General features: G+C 33.6%; 1 protein-coding gene across 6 annotated transcripts in view; it reads left to right on the top strand.

Moving 5' to 3' along the window:
* The window catches only part of Csmd3 (CUB and Sushi multiple domains 3), a 1179548-nt gene that overhangs the window by 293894 nt on the left and 858948 nt on the right, over window positions 1–26706 (top strand). For all 6 annotated transcript variants that reach the window (XM_031358937.1, XM_031358936.1, XM_031358940.1 and 3 more), the window contains exon 5: window positions 17211–17418. In XM_031358937.1, coding sequence (XP_031214797.1) covers window positions 17211–17418 — 208 coding nt within the window. The remainder of the gene's footprint in view (window positions 1–17210; window positions 17419–26706) is intronic.

Below are 26706 nucleotides of genomic sequence, written 5' to 3'. Positions count from 1 at the left end.
AAATGATAGGATCTATGACATGATTAATTCTTCTGTCCAGCCTCTGCTGCCATATTTCCCTGTGAATTCATCTTCTCTTTAAAATTCTTTTAGATGTGTTTAGCTTTACTTTCTGTGATTTAGTATCTTTCCTGAACACTTCATGTATGTGTTGTGCCCTCAGAGGCCAGAAAAGGGAAATGTCTACTCTGTACAGATGGTTCCCCATCACTATGGGGCTCTTGGGAATGAAACTTAGGCACATTTCGAGTAGCCAAATTTTCTTAATAGCTAAGCCATCTCTCTAGTCCCATGTGACCTTTCTTTACACTTATCATATTCATTCTGTGATACCAGTATGTGCATGTGTATAAAGCCCTCTGCTAGAACAAGGGTAGTCCCGAGGGAGGCACACATCCTGAATCTTCCTATCCCAGAGTCATCAACTGACATACAGTTTACCTTTTTAAATTTGGTTTAAAGAATCTTTACAAGACTTAGGATAATTTCACTTTTTGGTGGGTCTTAGAATGCCATAGAATCCTGGTCTCCTCTCTGATTTGCTCTTTACCTCTTTCTCTGTGTGTCTTCTTTTCCTATCTCTTCTCTACTCTTCTATGTCTAGCCCATATAAAATATGATCAAGTTTTATGCTAGGTTTCTGGAGGTTTGAACTTGTGTAGCTTTTGTGCATTCTGTCAGAGATGCTATGAATCCATGTATGCAACAGCCATGCCATGAGAAGTATTTTGCCACACCCTTCCACTATCTATAGCCATATCATCTTTGGTCCCTTCCTGCCTGATGATCTCTAAGGATTAAAGAAGTTGGCATGATATAGATGTCCCCTTTAGAACTTAGAACCACACCATCATCTACTCTGTGTGACAGTCAGTTATAAGTCTTTGTATTATTTTTTAACTAATGCAAAACAAGCTTCTCTGATGAGAGATTATGATCCAAATATTGGATTTAAAAGAATAACAGGTCATGTAATACAATGTCAATTCATCAGTATAATAGTTGTAGGTTCTCCCATAAGGTTTATAGCTCACCTAGAATTAAGTTATGTCTCATGCAGGGGTATGTTATAAAGTTATAACTTATAGAAAAAATGAGAAATTTATGAACCATAAGGAGAAAACAGTTTTGACTTATTTATTAAACACCTTTAAAGATAATATTAATATCAATTGTGTATTTTAGAAACATAATTTATTGTAGATTAATAAAATAAATAATAACATAAATGAAAACAGTTTTGACAGAGGTATCTGTTATCTCCAGGGGTGAGAAAAGAGAAATAACATGGGAGTGTAGAGGGGCAAAGAGAAACTAGAGATGGCAAATAAGACAATGTCCTGCTGTGAAATGGTCTCTGTTCAAGCAGGTGGGCTCCTTAAACTTCTCAACAATGCCAATAGACAATCAGCCTTGCTTGTTACTGCTATCCATGTGTTATATAGCATGTTTGCAATCTATTTGCCTTCCAAGGACTGTGATTTCTAATACTTAATCTTTCTTTTATTAAACATCCCATTGAAGATAAAATGGCATTAATGGAGAAATAAAAGATTCTTGGAATAGCTTTAAGTACCATGATCACCATGATGAAACCAGTCTGGTTGCTTTATTCAACACATTTACATGAAGAATATGATAAGAAACAGTCTCAAAGAGTTTTATGTAATATTTTTGTTATTGTACAGTGAGTTCTAAGAATAAAATATCACCATAAAAGAAATATTTGGTCTATGTATCTTATCCTATAAAGAATTTAAAGAGAATATGTTTCTTGCTTTGTGATGATTATTATATATGAATCTCACTTGAAAAATGAAAGAAGAAATTGGAGCATGAATTTATATATCTACCTTACCCATTATTGCATTACTTACTATTTTTTACTTGTTTCATCTTACAAATTTAATTCTTATATTATGAATGTACACAAGAAACTAACACGTGACTATGTAGGAAAATAAGGGCCACTTCATATTGTTACAGAGTCACAGAAAAGAAAGAGAGGGGTTAATGCTGATCCAGTTTTATTTTGTCTTTTTCATCATGGGTGAGTTTTTGACATGTTTGTACATACCAATAGATACTGTCCTGTCTAAAACATTACTGATTTTAAAAAGGGGGTGAAATCACTTATAAGGCAGATTTTCTAAAAAGTAAGGTGGTGTGGCAACATGTAAGTAGTGAGATACTTTTGTACATTGTTATCAAAATGAATGTGAGTGTAAGAAGCAGAGTGGGATTCAAGACAAACCAGGTAAAGTCTCTATTGAATAAAACAGGAAGTGAAAGCTTAAGCATAATGCAGTCTAAAGTCTCTCACAGCCACACAGAGGGCTCAGTTGCAAGCAGTTCACCCTCACACCACTGCATCTATATGCTTTATGCTTGGGAGAAGATCCACAGGATTAGAACAATTTAGTCTGGAGAACAGGCCAAAAAAATAGGAGGAAAGGAATCTTAATACTATGCCTTACATAAATGTGAATTCATATAATTAATTCAGGAATATATATGTAGAAGCACTTAGACACACCTCACTTTAGTATCTTAAAAACTGGATATAGAATTCAATTTGCTGTAATGCACTTAGTGACAGGTATTTTTGTAAAGGTCCAGTTGTTAACTGCTGTATATTTATAAACCTTAAAGTACGTAAAGTCTATAAATTTTTCAATCTGTAGTTCAAAACAGCTAGAGACAACATATAATAATTAGATATGTCTAAATTCTAAATTCTAATAATGATTTATTCATAATAAACAGCAAAAGACCAAGTTTGGCCCTCAAGCAAATTTCCAGAATACTTATTAATTTGATATTAAGTATTTTCATTATCATAATCACTAAGATAATCATTATCATAAAAATATAAAATGAAAATATACAACTGTCTGGGCTGGAGAGATGGCTTAGTGGTTAAGAGTACTGTCTACTCTTCCAGAGGTCCTGAGTTCAATTCCCAGCAACCACATGGTGGTTCACAACCATTTGAAAAGGAATCTGATGTCCTCTTCTGGTGTGTTGCCACAGCAACAGTGTACTCATAAACATAAAAGAAATAAATGAATCTTTAAAAAAAAAAGAAAATACACAACTGTCATCCCTGCATATGTTGAAGTGATGGTATTTTATTAGGCTCATTGAATAAAGAAACTACACATTTACAGATGGCTTTAAATAATATTGCTTAACTAGATATGAAACTTGCTGGTACCTATAAATACTACTGATTATAACCTTATCATTATTCTTTCAACTATACATTTGCATTTCTTATATAGGTCACAGAAAACTTCATTAAGTATGGCTCAATCTGGCTCAAAAATTATAGTAAATGATTGTCAGAAAGCCTATGTGTGGGCTATGAACCAATGAACTCTAAAAGAAATGACAGGTTAACAATGTTGAAATTTAAAAGTTATTCAGATATTAATAATTGTTGCTAAAGCCTTTTTTATTTAACTTTACATTCTTGCTTTTATAAGTGACCACAAATGTAGTTTTGTAAAACAACAGTTTATCTTAGGGCTTTGTAGGGCTGCTGCTCTTCGTAGGCCTTGTTGCTCTATGATTGCAGTGCTAAAAGGACTGGAGTCCTTTTGGGTTCTCTTGTAATTAAACTCTAATCTTTCCTTTCCTTGTGTCTAGAGGATGCTTTCAGTTTCTTAGTGATTCACCCCTTTCTTTTACTTCATACCCCAAAAGTACAAAAAGAGACCTCTGTCTCTCCATCTCTTACTTCTTTCTTCCATTTTTTAGGATTTGTGTGATTAGACTGGAATACTTGAAGATTGTCTCACCTTCACCTCATCAGAATCTTTAATTGCAAAAGCTGATTATCAACACTAATTGCATGTTTAGGCTTAATTATTTTTTTGTCAGACAAAGTCCCACATTTGTGGGAATCTATGGATGATGTCTTTGGAATAAGGAAATATGTTGGAAATCACACATTGTTACACAATTTAGCTGAATCTTCATGTAAAAAAATAATTTATTGTGGTCTAGCAGGGATCACTGTATTATGAAATAGTATGTGGATAAGACTAAAATTACAAAGTGAGAATACAATTTCTAACATTTGCATAGGGTATATACTCAATCAATGAAGCTGCTAGAGCCAGTGGATGCTGCAATTAATTTGGTGCCTGTAGTCTTCAAGTGGAGAAGAAAATGATGTCTCAAGAAGGAAATCACATAATTGGTATAAGTATCTCTGCTGGAATGATTTGCTTCCTTGTGGATCTAAGAGTGGAAAGAGATGTACTAAGCACAAAGTGACTAATCTCTCTTCGTATAATTGTATTTCCTGTTCATTTCTTATGTTTTAATAGTAGCACAAATTAACAAATACACCAGGCTCAAATCTGAAATATCAGATGACATTAGAGGTATATGAAAGAGTAATAATGATATTGAATTCTTATAATTTTTTTCTTTTGCTATCCCTCCTTTTAAAAATGAAAATAAATTCTCCTCCTGTGTACTATTCTGACCACGTTTCCCTTCCTCCTTTCCTCACAGCTCCCGACCACCATATCTCTCCCCAGATTCATTCTCTCTCCACTTCCCTTCGGAAAACAGAAAGCCTCCCAAAGTTGTCAGCAAAGCCTGACACAATTTACCATAACACAAGGCGTCCCAGTAAGAGAAAAATACCCCCTCATCAAGGAAGAGAGTCAGGGTAGCCTTCATTCTCACTGTTAGGAGTCCCACAGAAACACAAGCTGTCAGACCTGAGATATACACAGAGGACCTGATCTGATCCAGACTCATGCAAAATCTGGGCGTTGCTGCTTCAGTCTCCTTCAGACCATGTGAGCCTTGCTTAGCTGATTCAGTGGGTGGTGTTCTGCTTTGGATCCTACAGTCTTCCCTCCCTTTCTTTGTGGCACTCCCTGAGTGAACAAATGGAGACCTCCAATTTAGACACTCTCTCCATATAAGGTCTGGCTATAATTGTGATTTTAGAGGTGAAAAAGTTGTGTGTTTAAAATGCATTGAAAACTTTGAATAGCTTCATCTTTTCCTCCAAACTGGAGCTTTAATTATCTCTACATTTTTTGTAAGGTTTTTGACTAAAACTAATAATAAAAATATTCTACAATACGTAGGGCCTTACCTTCTGTAGCCACAGTAAGCTGGGCACTCACCATGCAGCCAACTCGAACTGGCCTTCATCTCCTTTCCTCAGTTCTCCGTGGCCTGGACCTATGAGCTTAAGTAGCAAATCTATGCTATTTTTTAAATCAGCAATTTCAGATAATAAGGCTTTTAAGGAAAATATTTACTATTTGAATGTTTTTACTTGTTATTTGTTTAGTCTGGAAATTTTCAGCACCCCATACCATTTTTAAGGTTAGACTATAAACCTAAATAACTACATACTGAGAGATTGAGACAGGGGCTTAACTAACATTTTTCTCTTTAAATTTGAAATTAAATAGCAAGGATAATTGTATGCTTACATGCTCACCCTATTACTAGCATGTACTGTAATAATGATAGTTACATCTAATAAATCTATCACATTAAAAAATAGTACACTCCAATGCACATAGTAAAAATGCTGAAGGTATCAACACTCCAACCAGACAGGCATTTCTTGAAGCACAAGGCTAACAGATGTGCACACCCTTCCCAATATTTAACACAGTCGATTGTGCATAACTAATTCTTTTGCTAATCTTGTCTGGTGTCAATCTTTTGCCTGTTAGTGTGAAGGCTTCCTTTGGGGATTAAGCGGCACACATGGCTGACCTGCATGCCTCTTTATCTCCAGGGCTCTAGTAAAATATTAGCACACAAAGCTAAATTGATTTGGAAACATAAGGCACAGAATGGCTGGTTTTATGCAAATGTTAACACTGTATAAAAAAAAGCCTTTGGACATCATTTAAAGTGTAGTTTCACCTCACTAACTGGCTCACTGACATTTGGATGAATGCTAAAATTAACCATTTAGAAAAACTTCAGCAATGCTGCTTCTGAAAATCCAAATGTAATTGTGGGTGTTCTTTATCCCTGTTCATTTTTAACATGACCGCGCAGCCAAAGTTTCATTCATCATGCCAACAGGAAATATTATACACAAGGGCCGATTCTCCAGAACCCATTTACATTTGGCTTTGGCTTTCCTTTTCTCAGTATAATTGGCTCTGGGCTCCATAAAGATGAGTTTGCATTCCCTGTGCACATGCTACCTAAAAAAGGTGACCCAGATAAATTCTGGGTGGCAGCATCCTGCGTGAACCATAGGCAACCCAAAGTTTGAAACTGGGCCACTGATTACCTACCGTGGTCAGCTTTTGATAAATGTGTTTTGGATACAGCAAGCTTTGGTATGAATCTCTACTGTGTAAAAGTAGAAGTGAAGGAAAGAAGCAGGAGTAGGTAGGTGGGTGGGAAGCACCCTCCCTCTTTGAGTCAGGGGAGGGGAAGTTGGATGGGGGAGGTTGGAGGGGGACTTGGGAGGGGGATAACATTTGAAATGTAAATGAACAAAATAAGCAATAAAAAAAGAAGGTTCATTGTCTTGGTGGATCAATAATCTTGTCACCCTTGATGATGTTAAATTTTCAAGACTGCAAGTTTTTATATTTTTTTTGTGCATAATTCCATTTCTTTTATTTAACAGTTTAGAATATATATTGAATTTTAGATTCTTTTAATTCCACAGTACTTCTTGTATCCCTCTCCCTTTCTCACTGAAGTCCTTCTTTTCCTTAGTAAGTCTCCCTTTCTAACCTACTGAAATTAACTAGAGTTGTTTATGTACTCCTTGATGGGTAGTACTGGACATATTTGTGGTTACATCACTTACTAAAGTAATGATATACTCAGAAATTATTAATTTCCACTAGATATTCTCAAGGATAATGGGGGAATTCAAGATTTCTTCACCCACACATAGTTAAATATTATAGGTTCTACTCTTTTACAAGTTTCCATAGTTGGTAATGATTCATGATTGCAGTAGGTATTAAATACTAGTAGGCATCTTTGTGCTTCACACCTCTATCTCTTACTTTCCCTACACTGCCTTTACATGATGTTCCTGGACATTAAATAGGTTGATATAGCTATTTTCTTGAGAACTGATCACACTGCCATCTTTTAATCCTAGCACTGAACTATTTTGAGCCTATGAATTAGTTCTTGCTATATCGAAAAGCTTTCATACAAACAAACAAAATGAATCCACTATAAGATGATTCTCTTAAACTTTGTAGGGTGTGTCTACAACGTATTTTAGATTACAAAAAGTGTCTCTTTATGTGTATATGCATGTCTGTGAAGGTAAATATATCTGTATACATGTGTGCATATGCATGTGGAAAGCAGATGACAATTGTAGATGAGATTCTAACTTACTATCTGCTTATTGTTCTGAGGCTCTGTGGCAAGTCCTCTCATTAGTTTAGAGTGCTCCTATACAATAGCCCAGGAGGTCAGAAAGCCCAAGTATGTATACTTGTCTGTGCCCTGCAGGAATGAGATTGCAAAGCCGAGATACATATGTAGATATCTGGCTTGTTACATGACTGCTCTAGAGTAAAACACAGGTCCTCATTATTTCAAGGCAACTTTTTTACAGACTGAGCTATGACCTCAGCCTTTCTATTATAATTTTAGATGGGTGTTCTCTCAATCATTCATTTAAAATATTAGTAAAAGCATTAGACTTAGTGCTTTGAATATCTTATATAAGTCATTAAGTAAGAAATGAACATTACAATTATCTTCTTCAATATCCGTTTACCAACATAAAATTTGCAATAATGTAAGAAATCAATAGAAAATTGTAGTTTCATAAGTCATTGGATTTACTATAATCTACTAATAGAACAAACTTGAAATGTAATGTGTAATTCTAACAAAAATACAAAAAACACTTTGGCTAGGAATTTGAAACAAAATTTGTATTTATTACATTGTGGGTTTTGATCTAGTCTGAAGGAACTTTGGAAAAATCACAAAAGATGTCTGATTTTCTATTTGTTCATGATTCTCTGTATTACTTTGTATTTTCTTTTGTATTTGTCATCTTTCTTGTTGGGTATGTGCCTTTTTCTTGAGTCTTTCTCACTTTTTAATTACCTACCTATAGTATGCTCTGTGATTTTCATTATTCTCTAAGTGACATTCTTTTAATTTGATACATTAAACATTTGTTTTAGCTGTTTTTTCTCTCAGTTTTCTTTCCTGTGAAATAAGAAAAGCATTTGTCTTATTTTATTCTGCCTTCTCTTAAAACTATTTCTATATGTGAATTTGATGATCTCTTTCATTTTTCAGCTTAACTTAACATCTAAAGGTTTTACATAAATATAGTCTCTAATATAATGTTTGAACATATTTTAGACATTGTATCTTGATTCAAAATTGAGAAGTCAGCATCTTTAGCCACTTTGATTATCTTTTAATAACTTGGAACGGCATATTTTAGTACACAACAAATGTTCATCATCATTCCCAAAATTATGTAGCAATATAATTTCTTCTGGATCTCAATGGGACAAAAGTGTTCCCCAAACAAACTGAGACTTAAAAATACAAATTTCTGAAACAGACTGATGAGATACCAACATTTAAGCAAGCAGGCGCTGTAAAATTCAAATTATACTGTCAGTTGCCTAATATTTGGTGCTTCTCATGAGGCCTCTCAAGGACAAGGATTTGTTACTTTTTTCTCCTTCTCTATTATGTTCTTACTACTCTATTTTGTAGCAGAAAATGAGAAACAAGCCGCAGCAGTGAACCTGTCATTTAACTGGTATATGTGGCAAGGAGAAATGAAATGTAGGAGGCTGACAGTACCATCTCCATCTCCTGCTGGGACAATTTTGCCAGAGGGAGTAACAAGTCAATTGTGTCAACACTTCGGAGGAAACTCTTTGCACCAACAAAAATTTTGCACCAACATAAGATTCCTGTAATACCTATAAGACAAAAATCTGTGTAACTAAGGAACTACTGCTAAAAGTTAAGTCAATAAATTTCAACGATCATATGAGGATGACTTGTAATGCCAGAAACCAATCCAGAAGTTTCAGGGTGATTAATATAAGAAATACTAGATTTTATTGTTCTAAGTGCACCTACTTTTAAGTATAACTTCTGGTGACATTCAAATTGTATAAGCATGTTATGTTGAAAAATCAAAAAATTATTTAAATAATATATTCTTTAGATATTTATCAAATATTAACTTTGTTCTAGAGCCTTAAGATAAAATCATGACTATTTTAATACTTAGGCATCAATATTCTGGTTCCCTACGGTGCTTATACATCAATAGTAAATGATAAAACAATAAATAAAATAAGATACACTACTAGATAATGACAGATTGATTAAAGAAAATATGATAAGATATTGTTCTAAAGATGGAAAGATTATTTTACACAAAAATTTATTTGTCAAGGAAGACATTGTTAAGAGGCATGATGATGTATTAAATCTTGAAAATACATTAAGAAGCAAGGAGGACCTACTAAGGTACTAAAGTTGAAAGGAACTTTGTTAAACATAAGTAAATAACAAACATAAGTTTCAGTAAAACAAGTGTTGATTGATCTATACCATTCATACACTAGAATACCACTGAATACAACTTGCCAGGCCAGTGGTTGTTGGAGCTTTCCAAGTTTGCACATGTATAAGAGTCTTAATTACTTTTCTCCCCCAGGAGCATGCATACCATTTTCTAGCATTATAAAAGCTACACAGGAGAGATGAAGCTTCAAAATTATTAGCAGCCCATTTTCTATTAATTGTTGTTAAATACACATATATAAATCTGTATCTCTACAATCTTATCAGTCCATGTAATGTGACTTGTATGAGTCATTTTCTGGGCTGACCCTTTGGTACTGGAAAACTAATTTGTGTGCTTTCCCCATATAATTCATCCTCTCAGAATTCATAGTTGATTGCAATTCTTCATCTATTATTGATGCCTCAGGACCTTTACCCTTCTATGTTGGCATACCGATTGCTATATTCTTTTGGTCATGTTTAGGTAACCAAGATCATGAGACTTCATGGATGCAGCTTCCCTGACATTTTTTTTTTTTTTAGAGTAAGACATAGCTTTTTATTGGTCTCACCTGGTCTAACCCACATGCCTAGTGACAGGCTTGGTCAGCTTTCTCCATCTGCCCTCCAGTCTTCCCTCTGTTGAGAGCTCCTGGCTTGCCCCAGGAAAGAAGAGTGTCCTGGGTGGGAGTTGGCAGACATTCAGTTGGGACCCGAGGGGCTCATTCCCTGACATTTTTTATTAGCACAATCTCACACCAAACTTTCTGTTCCTCCACCTCTTAAAATCCCTGACCCCATGCGCTTCAATCGTTTTGTAGATATCAGTTGGGATTAGACTTCACACCTCTCAATTTTAATCCTTGTTTTATTTAGTGGTGCCTTCTGATGCAAGGTTTAGTTAATGTGATGAAGCAGGAGAATCACAAATATCTGTGTGTTTATGGACACATATTTAGAATGTAGTCCTTGATTATGATGGTTTAGTAAGATGGTAATTGGAGAATCTTCTCTAAGATCCTTGAGATTACTAGTCCTGGGGTAAATGGCTTAGTTCTCTGTAGAAGGCAAAATTTTCATTCTTGTTGAGTAAAGCTTGGCCCAGTTGCAGACCTATTGGCTACTGCTAAGTTCTGTATGTCACAAGTGTAGCCATAGGGTTATTACAACATGCTGGGTACTGTTGTTGTTCATAGCTATCATATCTGTATATCATTATTGGTTGCTTCTTTCCCTTGGTAGCTTACATGTTATCATGAAAGCTGGTGCTTAGAGAAACACCTTTTAGATCTTGTCCATTTCAACTCTTCTGGGTCCTGGGTATTATTTCCTGATTCCTTTATGCCTCAAGATTTACCTTCTTCCACTGAAATAACCTACCCCTGAGAGGCAACCAAGAACAACAGCAGTACCCTATAATGCTTGGGATGCTCTTGGAGAATCCTGATCAGCAACTCAAAAGAGGCCTTCTCATGTTTGATACTGAAGCTATTGGTAGATTCTATGAAGGGTAGAAGATAAAATTTTATTTTATATTGTATGCATATGTTTTATACATATATTATGATTTATGAGACTAGTTATACATTTTGCATCTATACTTAATTGGTATTTTAATGTCTTTCCTCATTTTTCTGTGTTTTATTTTCCTCTACTTCCCTAATGAAAGCCTCCAATTTCTCAGTTCGCCTGATCACATCACTTGTACCCTGTTATCCTGTTATTTTTCCCTCTATCTACCCTGACACACTCATTTTCCCCTTCTTATTTCCCTGGATTTTGCATCTATTCAAGGTTTTATTCTGACATCAGATGATTTGGAACTAGAAACCTCAGGTGGGAGAGAATATATAACATTTGACTTTCTGGATCTTAGCCCACAAAATATGATATGTTGTGCTTCTACTTCTAAAAACTCCTGATTTCATTTTCTTTACAGCTGCGTAATATACATAGTGTATTTTTACTACATTTTCATTATGTATTTTAATGTTTAAGGATATTTAGATTGTTTTGATTTTTCTGTCTACTGAGAATAATACAACAATGAACATGGCTAAAACAAGTATCACTGAAGTAGGGTGTCAAGTCCTTTGGGCATATTCCAGGAGTGCTATACCTGAGTCCAATAGTAGATTTCCTCTTAACTTTTATTGTTATTGTTATTGTTATTATTATTATTTTTTTTATTATTATTATTATTAGTAGTAGTAGTAGTAGTAGTATCATTTTGATTCTCCACAATGACATACAAGCTGGTTAGGCCAGTTTGTGATGCCAACACTGAATAACAATTTTTAATTTCCCCAAATACCCACTAATTTGTTTTGGATATTCTGTTGATATTTGTCTTATTGAGTAGGGTCAAATGGAGTCTCAGGGTTGTTTGTCTTTTCATTTCCATAATTTTTAGGGATGTTGAATATATTTGAGTTATCTGTTCATCATTTTTATTTCTTCTTTTGAAAACTTTGTTCAGACCACTGTTAAGAAGCTTATTAGTTTTATGAGATCCCATATGGCAAATATTGGCCTTAATTCTTGTGCAAATAAATTCCTAGTCAGAAAGTCTTTTTCTACACCTGTATCATATATAATGAGTCCTATGTATTCTTCCAGCAGTCTCAGTGTTTCAAGTTTCCCATTGAAGTCTTTGATCTGTTAGTAATTAGTTTTGTGCAGGGGAATAAACACAGGTCAAATTTTATTATCCTACATTTTGATACATAGTTTTCTCAGCACCATTTTTGAAGATGCCATCTTTTCTTCATCATACACATTGGCATCATTGTCAAATATTAAATGGCTGTAGTTATATCTACTCATGTACAGTTTATTAATTTTATTGCAAAAGTATGCATGTCTGTTTGTGTACTAGGACCATGTTGCTTTTACTATTATGATTCTACTTCTAATTATCTTGTCCTTATCCAGTGAGATTTCATTGAAGTGGTCTTTGCTCTCCACATTTCCACCAACATTCTGCTCTGGATACTTCCTCTTTAAAATAGAGGCTTTATCTTTAGCTCTATTTCTTTCTTCCTGAGTCCTTGCCAGAGTGACCCCTTGTGGTTCATGTCAGGACAGAGTTGATTATTTTCAAGATTGCATTTTAATTTCTTCCTCTTCTAATGTCTGTGTTATGTGATATTTTAAGCAATATAAACTAAAAGATTGAAGCCCGTAGTCTGATTCCCTTTCCCACACCTTCATCAGCTGAGTAAGGTGAATGGCTCCCATGTGACTCTTGATATGAGGGCACTATGCTGATTCTTCAAAGCTTATCCTTTATAGTGTAGTATTCACATCTTCATATTGTGAATATTGAGAGATCAAAGACACGATTTCCTTCATATTAACTATTTTGAACTAATGTTTTCAGAATGTGTATGCCTTTTGTTAGTTACATGAGCAAACAATTTCCTAGCATGAGTGAATTACTTAAAGCTGCTTCAATAAAATTTCCTAACCATCCAAGTTCTATCTTCTACATACTCTCACACCAATTAAAACCCATATGAATCAGAGGAAGGAATGTTGTCTGATGCCTCAACTGAGGGTCACTGGCAGTTTTGTTTTTTGGATTTTTTTTTGTCCTAATCACCAGCAAAAGTCTTTTTTAAGTGACAGAAGCAGCTAAGTCTGTGTCTGCTATGCACATGTTACAGCAGGTACCCTGTTTCCTTATAACATCATCAGCATCAATTGTTGTTATGTTATCATTTGTTTGCATAGCATTTTCTGATTCTTATTTACACCATTTTCAACTTACACCATTAAGTCTCACAATTCTAGGGATGGGAAATCTAACATCAAAGCACTTTTAGATTCATATTTTTAAATAGTTATGAATTTTTCAGATTCTGGCTTAGCTCGGGTCCATGGGTAGCTCAAAAGCCAGGATACATTGTATTGGTCAATTTATATAATCACATGTCTTAATCATTACAGACTTTGTTCAACAAACACATGTAGACTCCCTGATATATCCATCCTTATTAAAATGACAGTAACTTAAAATAACAACAAAATCAACACACCATCTTCAAATTTACAGAATCTACAGTTGAGGAAAGTACAGCCATTGTAAATACTAACTCTATTTTCAATACTTCTTTATTCAATATATAGCGTTAGGAGTTTCCTCATGAAAATGATAGACAGAAAATAAGAGAATGATGAATATAGTTCATGTTATAAGAGGCTTGTCTGGGCAATGTGTACAACTGTACCTCAATGTGCTCATACTCTAGTTATTAAAGATTAGCCTAACTCATAGAAATTCTGAAAATTAGAAAATATTTGAATCTTAATTTGCCCCCAGTGTTTTAAAATTATATTTTTAAAAGTTGGAAAAAATTTTTATTATAACTTATAAAATATAAAACTAACAATGTAGAAGGTATATGTCATTTAGTTGTATGAACAATTTCTCTTTAAACAAAGGATTCATAGAGTTAAGTTATTAATTATAATTATTATTGTAAGAAAATCAGCTTCTATTTTCTGTATATAATTGATAATGCCTCAGTAATCTAATTAAGAGACACACAACAGACGTGCCTATCATAGGGAGACACAAAGAGGCTTCCAGACGTCAGTTACACTTGATTGCTAATGGGAGTTTTTGATTTAGCAAGGGAGAGTTGCAGAGCTGTAGCTCATGGTAAAGTCTGATACTGAATTGTTTGCTTAGCATCTGAAATTAGCCAGGTAGATGCAGCATCTTCTTCAATCCACAGTTCATTTCTCTTTGGATAAAAAGCAGTCCTATTTCCCATAACCCACTCCCCACTATAAGCAATTTCAGAAGAAACTAATAGCAAGCAGAGCAAAGTATGAGACTGGTATCTGAAAAGGTATGTTACACACAACTGTTCCTGGTGATTTGGGAAGTGATTTCGTTTTTCTTCATAGCAGTGCCATTGAGAAGCTAGGATTTATATTATCTTAAGTGAACTGTGTGTTCTCATGAAAAAGAAAAAAAAGACATGTTCACTAATTTTTAGTACCAAAATGAGTGTTGCAGGGACTAAAAACAAATAAAAAATTAATTTCAGGCAAAAATATACCAGAAAAAAATATAGTGAAATAAATTTTATGCCTTTCTTTTAAATTGTAACTAATTTTAGGTGCTTTTCATCCTGCTTGGCATATTGATATTTATATTCTTAGCAAAAATTCATAAATATAATAAACTTCATTAAATAGTATTGGAATAAGTGTTCTTTGAAAACAGGTTTATATTAAAATAGAATCAAAAACATGACAATTTCATGCTTTAATTAGTAGAAATTAGAAAAAGGTTTTCAGATAATTGGAATAACCAAAATCCAAAATTAAAAATGATCTTGCCTTTCTTTTTCTTTAAAGTCTGCATTGCTTTAGTTAATTCCAGTGCCTGAATTGATATTTTCTCCACATTCTACAGCAGAGACTTAATAGTTTGTTTTCCCACCTGTGGCTCATGCATATTTTTATGCATATAAAATATATTGCATACATAAAGGTTTAATCTACTTTAAAAATTATGACTAACAGAGTTAGAACAAATTGAGCCATTACTACCTTGGTAACAATCTCCTGAGACCATTCTAATTTGCTTTGATAACATTTCTTCCAACATGGCTATAAACATCAAACTCATCTTTTGAAAATACAGAGATTCAAATATTTTAATATACTGTAATGCACAGAGGTAGTTTATCTTTAGCAGGCAGGAAATTAGGAAAAAACACTACTAATATTATTACTACTGAATTACTATTATTATCATTATTTACAGAAATATAAAGCTGTATTTTCTTATTTCATTTGTGACTACCTCATTGCAAGATGGATTAAAGCAAGAGAGTGAGGCTGGTAGTGAATTTTGATCAGTATCATAGCGGCAAATTCTTGCCTAGTTTCTACTGGTGTTTAGTAAGTAACAGTGAATAATTAAAACACATATCAATTTCATATACATTATTGTACAAATAAACATTCAACTTCTGGCCCATCTAGAGTTTCTGAAGAAACTATTCTATGGAGTACCCTTTTAATGTTTTTTTGGGGAGTGGGTTATACTGTAATTACATAATTTCCCCTTTCCATCCCACCAAATCTTCCAATATATTCACCCTTGTTCCTTTTCAAAAGCACGGAATCTTTTTTGTACTTTTTGTTTTATATGTTTCCCTAATTTTTTCATATGTATTTTGGTAAGGAAATAGGAAGAGCAATGTGACATAAGGAGTAAACAAGACCTTTAATTCTCATTAGATGGGTGTGTGAGTAGTTTTGGAGGGAAGAATATAGAGAGGAGGTTGATATAATTCTAACACAATCTCTAAAAATAATAATAACAACAAATAAAATCTAGAGACAACTATGAAATAATGACTTAAAACTACATATCAAATTTGCCAGTGTTTGTGAAGTAAGAAAAATGTGGACTTTGTAAGATGTATTTATGCTTCAGGTTATAAACTACACTGCTAAATATTCATTTATTTAGGCAGCATAACAAGGCAGAAAGTGTCAGTAGAATTTCATTCATTCAAGATAGTAATGATGTTGTTTTCATTAACAAGAAGATGCAACTCCCTGTCCATTATGGAGTTAAGTAAAACAATTTTTCTTCTATATTCATTGAAGCTCTGAGGCTGCTTCATTTCATCAACTTATAATTGGTTATTATAGAAACTAGCATTTCCTCAAATAGCTTATATTAAAGGACTTCCCTGGGTTTGTCAAAGCACCAGCATAAATCATGATGCAATTTATTGCACAAGCAAATTTGTAACCTGTTAACTTGATTGACCTAAACATTGTTATGACAGGCAAATATTCTAACTTCAATATCTTTAGGAAAAAGAAATCTTTGCTCTGATAATCTCACATTAATACAGCTGCTCATATAAACACTCTCATAATATACACTATCAGCATAAGTATAGAATCTACATGAAGTTTTATTTACAAATAAGAAATATAGCTCAAAATTTAAATTTAGTTGAAAAATTATATATAATGTATGTCTGTGAATACATGAATGTTTATATACATATGAATATTTATGTGTATAGTAAAATATGTATACTAAATCATATATTTATATTATATATTCCTGGGAATTTATGAGGTATATAATTTCCATTTAATTAAAATATTATGGGTATGTGATACATAGCTTAATTTTAGTTGTGTCCCTATCAACATTGTTCAGTTACTTTTGAAAGATTACATTGGCAAACTATATTGTATTGTCTTATAGTATATATTATATCATATCTCTAAATAAATACATTGAAAATACAGACTTTCTATAATCAACAAAAATATATGAAATGATTAAAGGTTTCTCATTGATAACTTTAGGAAACACATTGTTTTAAATATTACTCACATCTTTATTCAAACATAAAAAACTCCTGCATTTTATTACACTGAGTTCTAATTTTGTAGTGTAGTTTTTTTTTTACTTATGTTCATTTCTATTTTAAACAGTGGTTATAAATTGCCAAAATTGGTTTATATTTATACATGAAACAGAAAGATTTCTCTAAGACGTATTGGAGATCACAACATTTGATATATATATATTTTAATATATAAATATTGAATTTACTTAGTAATATTTGCTTAATAATTAGATTTTAATACATTCTTATTGATTTTAACAGCTGAAGATGCTTGTGGGGGAACAATGAGAGGATCCAGTGGCATCATATCCAGTCCGGGTTTTCCTAATGAATACCATAACAATGCAGACTGCACATGGACCATTGTAGCAGAGCCAGGGGACACAATTTCACTGATATTTACAGATTTCCAAATGGAAGAGAAATATGATTACCTAGAAATAGAAGGTTCTGAGCCACCAACAATATGGTAAGTGGATAACTTAAATAAACTTGTGTTGATGCCGTTGTCTGAAGTAAAGTAGGGAATGTGAAGCTGTAGGTGGAGCTATAAGATATGGATGTTGAATGGATCATGAACTTTTTGCAAACCTATAAAGAAGCATTGTTAGAACTGGGAGACATTTTCATGGATTTTGACTCAGTCAACTTTATATCAATACTTGTGTCACAGGATTAGTAAGGATAATCATTTTTATAACAAGGAAATAAAATCTGTGACTCTTGCTACCCATAATGTCGTTCTTCATCATGATAATCCAAACTTAATCATCCCTTTAAATTAAGTTAGTAATCCATGAAGAAACTTGCCTTAGTTTACATTTGTAGACCATTCACTTAGCCTGTTATAAATGAAGACAAATTTTGTTTGAAGATGGAATTTTTTTTAACAGATACAAGAACTCTAATGAACATTGAGTTTTCAAAATATACCTTTCTGGTATAAAATACCATAATTATAAAATAAGCAACACAAGTGTTTGCTTGTGTTGCTTCAAATTTGTACATACCCTTAAGAATAATTTTTAACTGAAAGAATAGTAAAGAATCAATGGTGAAGTGAAGACATACATAAACAAGAGGTGAAAGGATTTATGAAGTCATGGACAGCTTGTGTCAGATCTTGGGAATATCTGAAAAAGATAAATCAAAGTTGTCTGACATGTCATACAACTGTTATTATGAAGTATAAAAATTGATTTTAAGTGTGGCATGATTAGTTATAAGAATATCACTTAAGACTTGATTGTAGGAATCTAACAGAAGAGCACAGTTGCTAGTATTATGATGCTATCAAGAAACAGAGGGGTGAAAGATATGTTAGAATTAAAGTGAAAATGATTTTGTAACTGGTTAAGAATGGTAATAAAGATAGTCTTGAAATAGAAACTTGTGTTACTTATTGATTTTAGCAAATAGTCAAGATGATAATGATTTTCTGTGATATTGGCATTGTTGGAAGAAAGTCAAGTCAACTTTGGAATTGAGACCCCATGGATAAATGAGATTTGCATAAAAAACAGGGGTTTGAAGGTATTTAAGATATACATTTGAAGCCATCTGACATTTAGCTATATGAAACAGAAAATTCAAAAAGACATATAATAGGGATATTTAATTTTTTTTCTTCAGCCTTGAAAGAATAGAAGTCAACGACTAGCTAGATAGAAACAATGTGATATGAGTTAAAGGAGTGCTAGAGTGAATTTGGAGATCTGCAATAATGTATGAGCTTGAGAGCATAACCCTGTAAAGAAGACTAAGCAAGTGCATCCAAAGAAATAGGAGAGGAGGACATGGAATGAGATATAATACAAATATGACAGAAAGAATGTAAAGGGTGGAGTCCTGAAGATGTTTGAACATTAGATAGGTGCTTTGAAAAGCCACAGTTGGCCGAGTTTCCAGTAATTTGGAACAAATCTCCATCATAAATGCTGCCATGTGATAAAGAACAAAGATAGTTCATCTATTTAAACCTATGTTTTATATCTCTACTTTTGGGATTTTGATAGTCACAATTTATCCCCTTCCACAATAATTTTATGTGAAACTATAATGAAACATAGCTAATCCTGAATTAAATAGTTAGAGGATTTAAAGAAAATTATTTTAGAAGTTACAATTCTAAAGTGGTTCATATTTAATTCATGTACAGCTAGATAAAGATATAATAGATTTCCTAATAATTTTAGTATTTATGATGCAGAAATGATCCTACTGATGCTTACAAAGCATTCATGTGCTTAGGATGATGAAGAAAATGGAAATTTTCTCATAGTAATTACTCTCTTGTTTCCACTAAACTCTACAACTTAAATCAAATTCTTATATGCTCTGAACCATTACATCTCTATTTACCTTGATAAAGATACTTCTGTGTACTACCTTCACAATTTTTAATACTGCTTTGCAAGTTTTAACAATATTAAGAATAAGACAATGATAGCTATTAAATTAACTCAGAATCACAAGATTCTCTGCTCTCTATTTTCTGCTTCAAATATCATCAAGCTAAATTATTTCCTCTTGCTCAGGAAGTAATATATATTTAATCTCTCTAATGTTATTATAGTACATACATACAAGTCCAGACTTCAACCACATGGTGACACTGACTCAAAAATTAGGTAACTTGTCATGTTACATGAAAATTATAAAAATATACATCTGTTATATTTCTAATAATGAAAGTTTAAACAAATAGTACTATTAATGAGTTATTTTACATAGCCAATTAAATATCACAAATAACAATCCTTTTAAATGTTATTTCTGAAATCAATGTATAAACTTACTTGCAGCAATTAATAATATTAAACTAAATGCTAGACCATTAACCCCACTAAATAAATATTTTCTGCCTTTTATAAATATACAACCATGAGAATGACACAGTTTATTTCAAGTGGCAAGGTTGTGAAGACTCTTCCATTATAGCTATGCATTGGTTTCATAACATTTTCAGTTCATTAAAATGGTCAAGGGGAGAAAAAGGTAAATATGAAACATTGCTATTATTCTGATTGAATTACAAAGAATTTCTTTGACTTCAGATATCTCACCCAGAGAATCAGAACTTTCTATTCCTATATATGATTTTAAACTTCATCCTGAAGTAAGAGGAGTAGTAATAGGCCACTCATCTTTCATGCCACAAATGGTATTAAAAGTCTTTGAGTTGTTTCCAGGTTCAACATGCTAAATCACTAGGTTCTGGATTGTTTCAAAACTCAAGTATCCTTACCAGATTCAACAGGAAAGCTGTAAAATCATATGTTATGATTGGATATAGCACTAATTCCTTATGTTTTTCTTTCATATCAGTAACATGCTGGGGTTCTATTAATTCTACTATATGTCTGTCACATTATCTGTTTTGACAGGTACAGCAGGAACAAAGAATTGATGACTTCCAAGCTTACAAAGTGGAAACCATAAATTGCTTCCTACTAGATTTCTCCCCCCGCCCCCGAGACAGGGTTTCTCAGTATAGTCCTGGCTGTCCTGGATCTCACTCTGTAGACCAGGCTGGGGAGGCATGAGTGTCAGTCTTACTCAACATTCTCACCAGTGTGAGCTGCTACATAAGGGATGATACTGACCATTCTGAAGGGTTTCATATAAAATCTCAAAGTCATTTTGTTTTGTATTTTCATGATGTCTGTAGATGCTAAACACTAAGTATCATTCAGCCACGAGTTTCCTCTATTGATAATTGTATTTTTAGATCTAGTAGTCCATTTATATGTTTTTATTTTCAATTTTCTTGAGTCTTTTGTATATTTTGGACATTAGTACTTTATTGCACATTGAATTGCTAAAATCTTCTTGTCCTGTAGGCTGCAACTTTGTTCTAAGAATGAAGCTTCTCAGTATCAGGAGGTCCAATATGTTACTTGTTGATCTTACTGCCTGTGCTAACATTGTCCTATTCAGTAAGACTTCTTGCTAACATTGACCTATTCAGTACAACTTCTGTGCCAACCAGTTGAAACTATATATTTTATCTATTTTTGTTTGTTTGTTTGTTAGTGGATCTTTGATCCACTATGAGTTGAGTTTTGTGTAGCCTCTTAAAAATGAATCTAGAGAACAATAACATGAACTAACTAGTACCCTCAGAGCTCCCAGTGACTAAACCACCAACCAAATAGTATACATGGTAGGACTCATGGCTCCAGCAGCATATGAAGCAGAGAATGACCAAGTCGGTCATCAATGGGAGGAGATACCCTTGGCCCTGTGAAGGTTCTTTCTCTCTTTTTAATGGTGATTTGCTTCTTGAGTTATTTATATATTTTGGATATTTGCCTTTTATCAGATGTGGAGTTAGTGAAGATATTTTCCGAATATTTAGGTAGCTGATTTGTCATATTGACTATGTCCTTTGCCTTACAGAAACTTTCTACTTTTATGAGGTCCCATTTATCTATCTTGATCTGAATGCTTGAGCCATTGGAGTTCAGTTTAGGATATTTCTCCCTGTGCCAATGACTTCAAGGCTATTTCCTACTTTCTCTTCTATTAGATTCAGTATATCTGGTTTTACATTGAGGTTCTTGATCCACTTGGACTTGAGTTTTGTGCCATGTGACAAATATGAATCTATTTTCATTTTTCTATATATAGATTACCAGTTAGTCCAACACTATTTATTGAAGATGCTTTCATTTTTCAATGTATATTTGTGGCACCTTGTCAAAGAACTATTGCCAATAAGTGTGTGGTTTTGTTTCTGGGTCTTCAGTTCTATTCCATTGATCAATGTGTCTGTCTCTTTACCATTATGATGCAATTTTTCCACTATTTCTCTGTAGTACAGCTTGAGGTCAGGGATGGTGATTCCTGCAAAAGTTCTTTTATTATTAAGTATTGTTTTCACTATTCTGGGCTTTTTGCTTTTCCAGATCAATTGCTCCTTCCATGTCTTTGAAGAAGTGTTGGGATTTTGATGGGGATTTGATTGAATCTGTAGATTGACTTTGTAGGATGGTTATTTTTACTATATTAATTCTGCCAACCCATGAGCATGGGAGATCTTTCCATTCTCTGACATTTTCCTCGATTTCTTTCTTGAGATACTTGAGGTTATTACCATGCAGGTCTTTCAGTTGTTTGGTTAGTTACTCCAAGAGATTTTATATTATTTGTGGCTATGGGAAAGGTGTTGTTTCCCTAATTCCTTTCTCAACTTGTTTATCATGTATATAAAGGAAGCCTACTTATTTATTTCAGTTAATTTTATATCGAGCCACATTGCTGAAATTGTTTGTCAGCTGTCAATGTTCTCTGGTAGAATTTTTGAGATCACTTATGTATACTAACATATTATCAGCAACTTATATCCCTTTGATCTCTTTTTGTTGTCCTATTGTTCTAGCTCAAACTTCAAGTACTTTATTGAATAGATATGGGGAGAGTGGGTATCCATGTCTTGTCCCTGATTTTAGTGGGATTGCTTCAAGTATCTCTCCATTTAATTTGATATTTGCTGTTGATTTGTATTAAGTTGCTTTTATTATATTTAGGTATGGGCCTTGAATTCCTGATCTCCCCAGAATTTTGATAGGAAAGGTGTTGTATTTTGGCAAATACTTTTTCAGCATCTAAGGAGATGATCTTGTGATTTTTTACGTTTATAGATTTTTTTTTTTGTATTGAACCAACCTTGCAACCCTGGGATAAACTTGATTGTGGTGAATGATGGTTTTGATGCGTTCTTTGATTCGGTTTGCAAGAATTTATTGAATATATTTGCATTGATATTCATAAGTAAATTTGGTCTGAGTTTCTCTTTTTTATTCTGTCATTGTGTAGTTTAGGTATCAGGGTAATTGTGGCTTCATAGAATGAATTAAGTATTGTTTTTTTTCTGATTCCATTTCATGGATTATTTTGAGGACTGTTGGTATTAGGTTTTCTTTGAAGGTCTGGTAAACTCTGCACTAAAGCCATCTGTCCCTGGGATTTTTTTGGTTGGGAGGATTTTAATGACTTCTTCTATTTCCTTAGGGGATATAGGCATATTTAGATAGTTTTTCTACTATTGATTTAACTTTGGTATGAGGTGTCTGTCTAGAAAAATCATCCAGTTCATCCAGATTTTCCAGTTGTGTTGAGTATATGCTTTTGTAGTAGGATCTGATGATTTTTTAAAATTTCCTCCATTTCTATATTTATCTCTCCCTTTTCCTTTCTGTTTTGTAATTTTGGATACTGCATCTGTGTCCTTTAGTTAATTTGACTAGGGGTTTATCTATCTTGTTGATTCTTTCAAAGAACTAGCCAGTTTTTGCCGATTTCTTTTTTAGACCATTTGTTTGTATTTAAGAGGACTGCTGATGTATATGAGTTAATTTTGCATTTAATTACTTTGCTGAAAGGGTTAAGATACTGGAAGTGCTTTCTTATGGAATTTTTGGGTCATGTGTGTACATTATCATATCGTCTGTAATTAAAGTGATCGTATTACGATTTTTATGCTGCTAAATTTATTCATGCTTGCAAATATGATATCTGATACTTATTCTAATGCTCTCAATTTCTTTCTTTGATGTTTTATAAATTACATTGTATAGAAATTTAAGCTCATAAAAAAGGTTTATTTTTTGGATTCTCCAAGCTTCTGGACTAATATCCACTTATCAGTGAGGGCATACCATGTGTGTTCTTTTGTGATTGGATTACTTCACTCAGGATCCATCCATATCCTCCAGATCCATCCATTTGCCTAAGGAATTCATAAATTCATTGTCTTTAATAGCTGAGTAGTACTCCATTGTATAAATGTAACATATTTTCTGTTTCCATTCTGAACAAGGGCAAGCAGGTGTGAGGTGGAATCTCAGGTTGTTTTGATTTACATTTCCCTGATGACTAAGGATGCTGAACATTTCTTTAGGTATTTCGCAGCCATTTGGTATTCCTCAGTTGAGAATTCTTTGTTTAGCTCTGTATCCCATTTTTAATAGAGTCATTTGGTTCTCTGGAGAACTTCTTGAGTTCTTTGTATATATTGGATATTAGCCCTTTATCAGATGTAGGATACAATCCACAAACCACAAGAAACTCAATAAGAAGAAGATCAAAGTGTGGATACTTCAATCCTTCTTAGAAGTGAGAACAAAATATCCATGGAAGGAGTTGCAGAGACAAACTGTGGAGCAGAGACTGAAGGAAGTACAACCCAGACACTGCCCTACCTGGGGATATTTCCCATATACAATCACCAAATCCAGACATTATTGTGGATGCCAGCAAGTGCTGGCTGACAGAAGCCTGATATTGCTGTCTCCTGAGAGGCTCTGCCAGTGCCAGACTAATACAGAAGTAGAGGCTTACAGCCATCCATTGAACTGAGCACAGGGTCCCCAATGAAAGAGCTAGAGAAAGGACCCAACGAGCTTCTTGGATTTGCAGCCCCATAAGAAGCACAACAATATGAACTAACTTGTACCCTCAGAGCTCCCAGGGACTAAACCACCAACCAAAGAGTACACATAGTGGGACTCAAGGCTCCAGCTGCATATGTAGCAGAGGATGGCCTAGTTGGTCATCAATAGGATGAGAGGCAGTTGGTCCTGTGAAGGTTCTATGCCCCAGTGTAAGGGAATGCCAGGGCCAGGGCCAGGAAGTCGGAGAGGGTGGGTTGGTGAGCAGGGGGAGGGGGAGAGTGAATAGGGTTTTTTTTTTTCAGAGGGGAAACTGGGAAAGGGGGAAACATTTGAAATATAAATAAGGAAAATATTTAATGAAAATGCTTTATTTCTAGATTCTTTCTAGAACTGAGTGGGACTCATAAAAACTTGCTGAGTTCAGGGACCTGTAAGGATGTGACCTAGGTTTTCTGTATATATATATATATATATATATATATATATATATATATATATATATATATTATACAATATATATTGTATACATAAGTAGCTTGGTATTCTTGTGGAAATGCTTTTAGTGGGAGTGGGTTGCTCCTGATTTGTTTGGCTGTGGAACCCTTATCCTCTGAAAGGATTGATTTGTCTGGTCTTGATGTGATGGTATATGCCTCTTCTTATTACAACTTGTTATATAGTGTATGGTTGATACCCTGGGTGGCATGCTCTTCTCTGATGGGAGAAGAATAGTAACAAGGAAACTTCAGTAGGGATGTAATATATAAGAGAAGAATTTTTAAAAAGAAGATAAATAACAGTATAATAATAATATAACTCCTAACGATATTCTATTATACTCATAAGTCAGGGCCTTGTTCAGGCTAACTCAAAGAATCTTCCCCTTGTAGAAGATGGGAACAAATATAGAGACAATAGCCAGACATTACGCAGACAGTGAGAGAAGTTAAGACACTCAGCCTTAAAGGAGATGTCTCAATCAGATCTCTTTCCTCAGAGCTCAGAGAACCCTGATGAAGAGGAGGAAGAATGTAAGAGCTAGAGGGAGAAGAGGACACTGGGAAAACAAGGCCCTCTAAGTCAACATGAACAAATATAGTAAATCACAGTCTAAGTAGCATGCACAGACCCTGTCTATGCCTGTATCAGGGTCTCTCTGTCTAGTTACAGTTTCTAGTTTAGTGTTTTTATGGGATTCCAGAGTTTGTGAACAAGGAGATATCTCATTCTTGTGCCTATTTTTAGACACTTTTCCTTCTGGTGGTTTATCTTGTACAACTTTGATATAGCAGTTTATTTTAGGTTATTTTATGGTATTATATTTTTCTAAAAGTGAATGAATGAATGAATGAATGAATGAATAAATAAATAAATAAATAAATAGCCTAGCCACTATGGGAAAGGATACCAACTAAACTGTCATTTATACCTTCTGGGAGAGGAAAAATCAGTTTTCTCCAATTAAGTGACAGTGGGTATATCTCCTACTTCAAAGCAGGCTTAATGTTCAGAAGTAGTTCACAAACTTTGAATGGATTCCACAGGGTTTCTTTTGGTGGTGGTGTTAGTGTTCGTATTGTCATTGGTATTGTTGGAGTATGTTTATGTGTGTGTGTGTATGAGTGCTTTTATTGGTTACTGTTTGGTAAGTTTGTTATTCTTCTGTTCTGTATTAGGTTTTGGGGGGAGGGGTGTCATTGATTTTGTTGTTGAATTGGTTTTTATTTTATTTGTTTTTGAGATAGACTTAAAGTTAGGTGTTTAGGAGTGGTGAGATGGTTTGAATGAACTTTGAAGATAGGAAGAATGTAACCAAAATATGTTTTTAAAGACATTTTAATTATAGATGTATTATAAAACCAAAATGGCTATACAACCATTTTCAAGTGACCTATGATTCAATAAAATCCAAATGAAAATTTCAATGAAATTTTCAGTAATGGGATACTGTCAACAATTCATATGGAACCATAAATCATGGAAAGCCAAAGGGATCCCCAGCAAAAGGAAAGAATAAGGAAATATCATGATACATAATTTCAAATTGTATTAAAGGGTCACATTAATTAATAAGCACAGTATGTTCCTTTCACTCTACACATAATCATATAATTAAAGGACATAATAAAGTACAGGACCAAGAAATACCTCCATACAGCTATGATTTTTGAGCTTTCATTAAAAGAAGCTAACTTTAGTAGATAAAATTCATTATCTCCCCCCAAATGCTGAGAAACCTAGATATCCACATACAGAATAATAAAACAAAAACCACATTTCTCTAATACTATACCCAAGCCAAATCAAAGTATGTCAGATACCTTAAGAAAAGACTTGAAAATATTAGAGAAATACACTGT

This window comes from Mastomys coucha, unplaced genomic scaffold (assembly GCF_008632895.1).
Source record: "Mastomys coucha isolate ucsf_1 unplaced genomic scaffold, UCSF_Mcou_1 pScaffold7, whole genome shotgun sequence".
NCBI classification, from domain to species: domain Eukaryota; kingdom Metazoa; phylum Chordata; class Mammalia; order Rodentia; family Muridae; genus Mastomys; species Mastomys coucha.
This window is presented reverse-complemented; position numbering and strand designations above follow the sequence as displayed.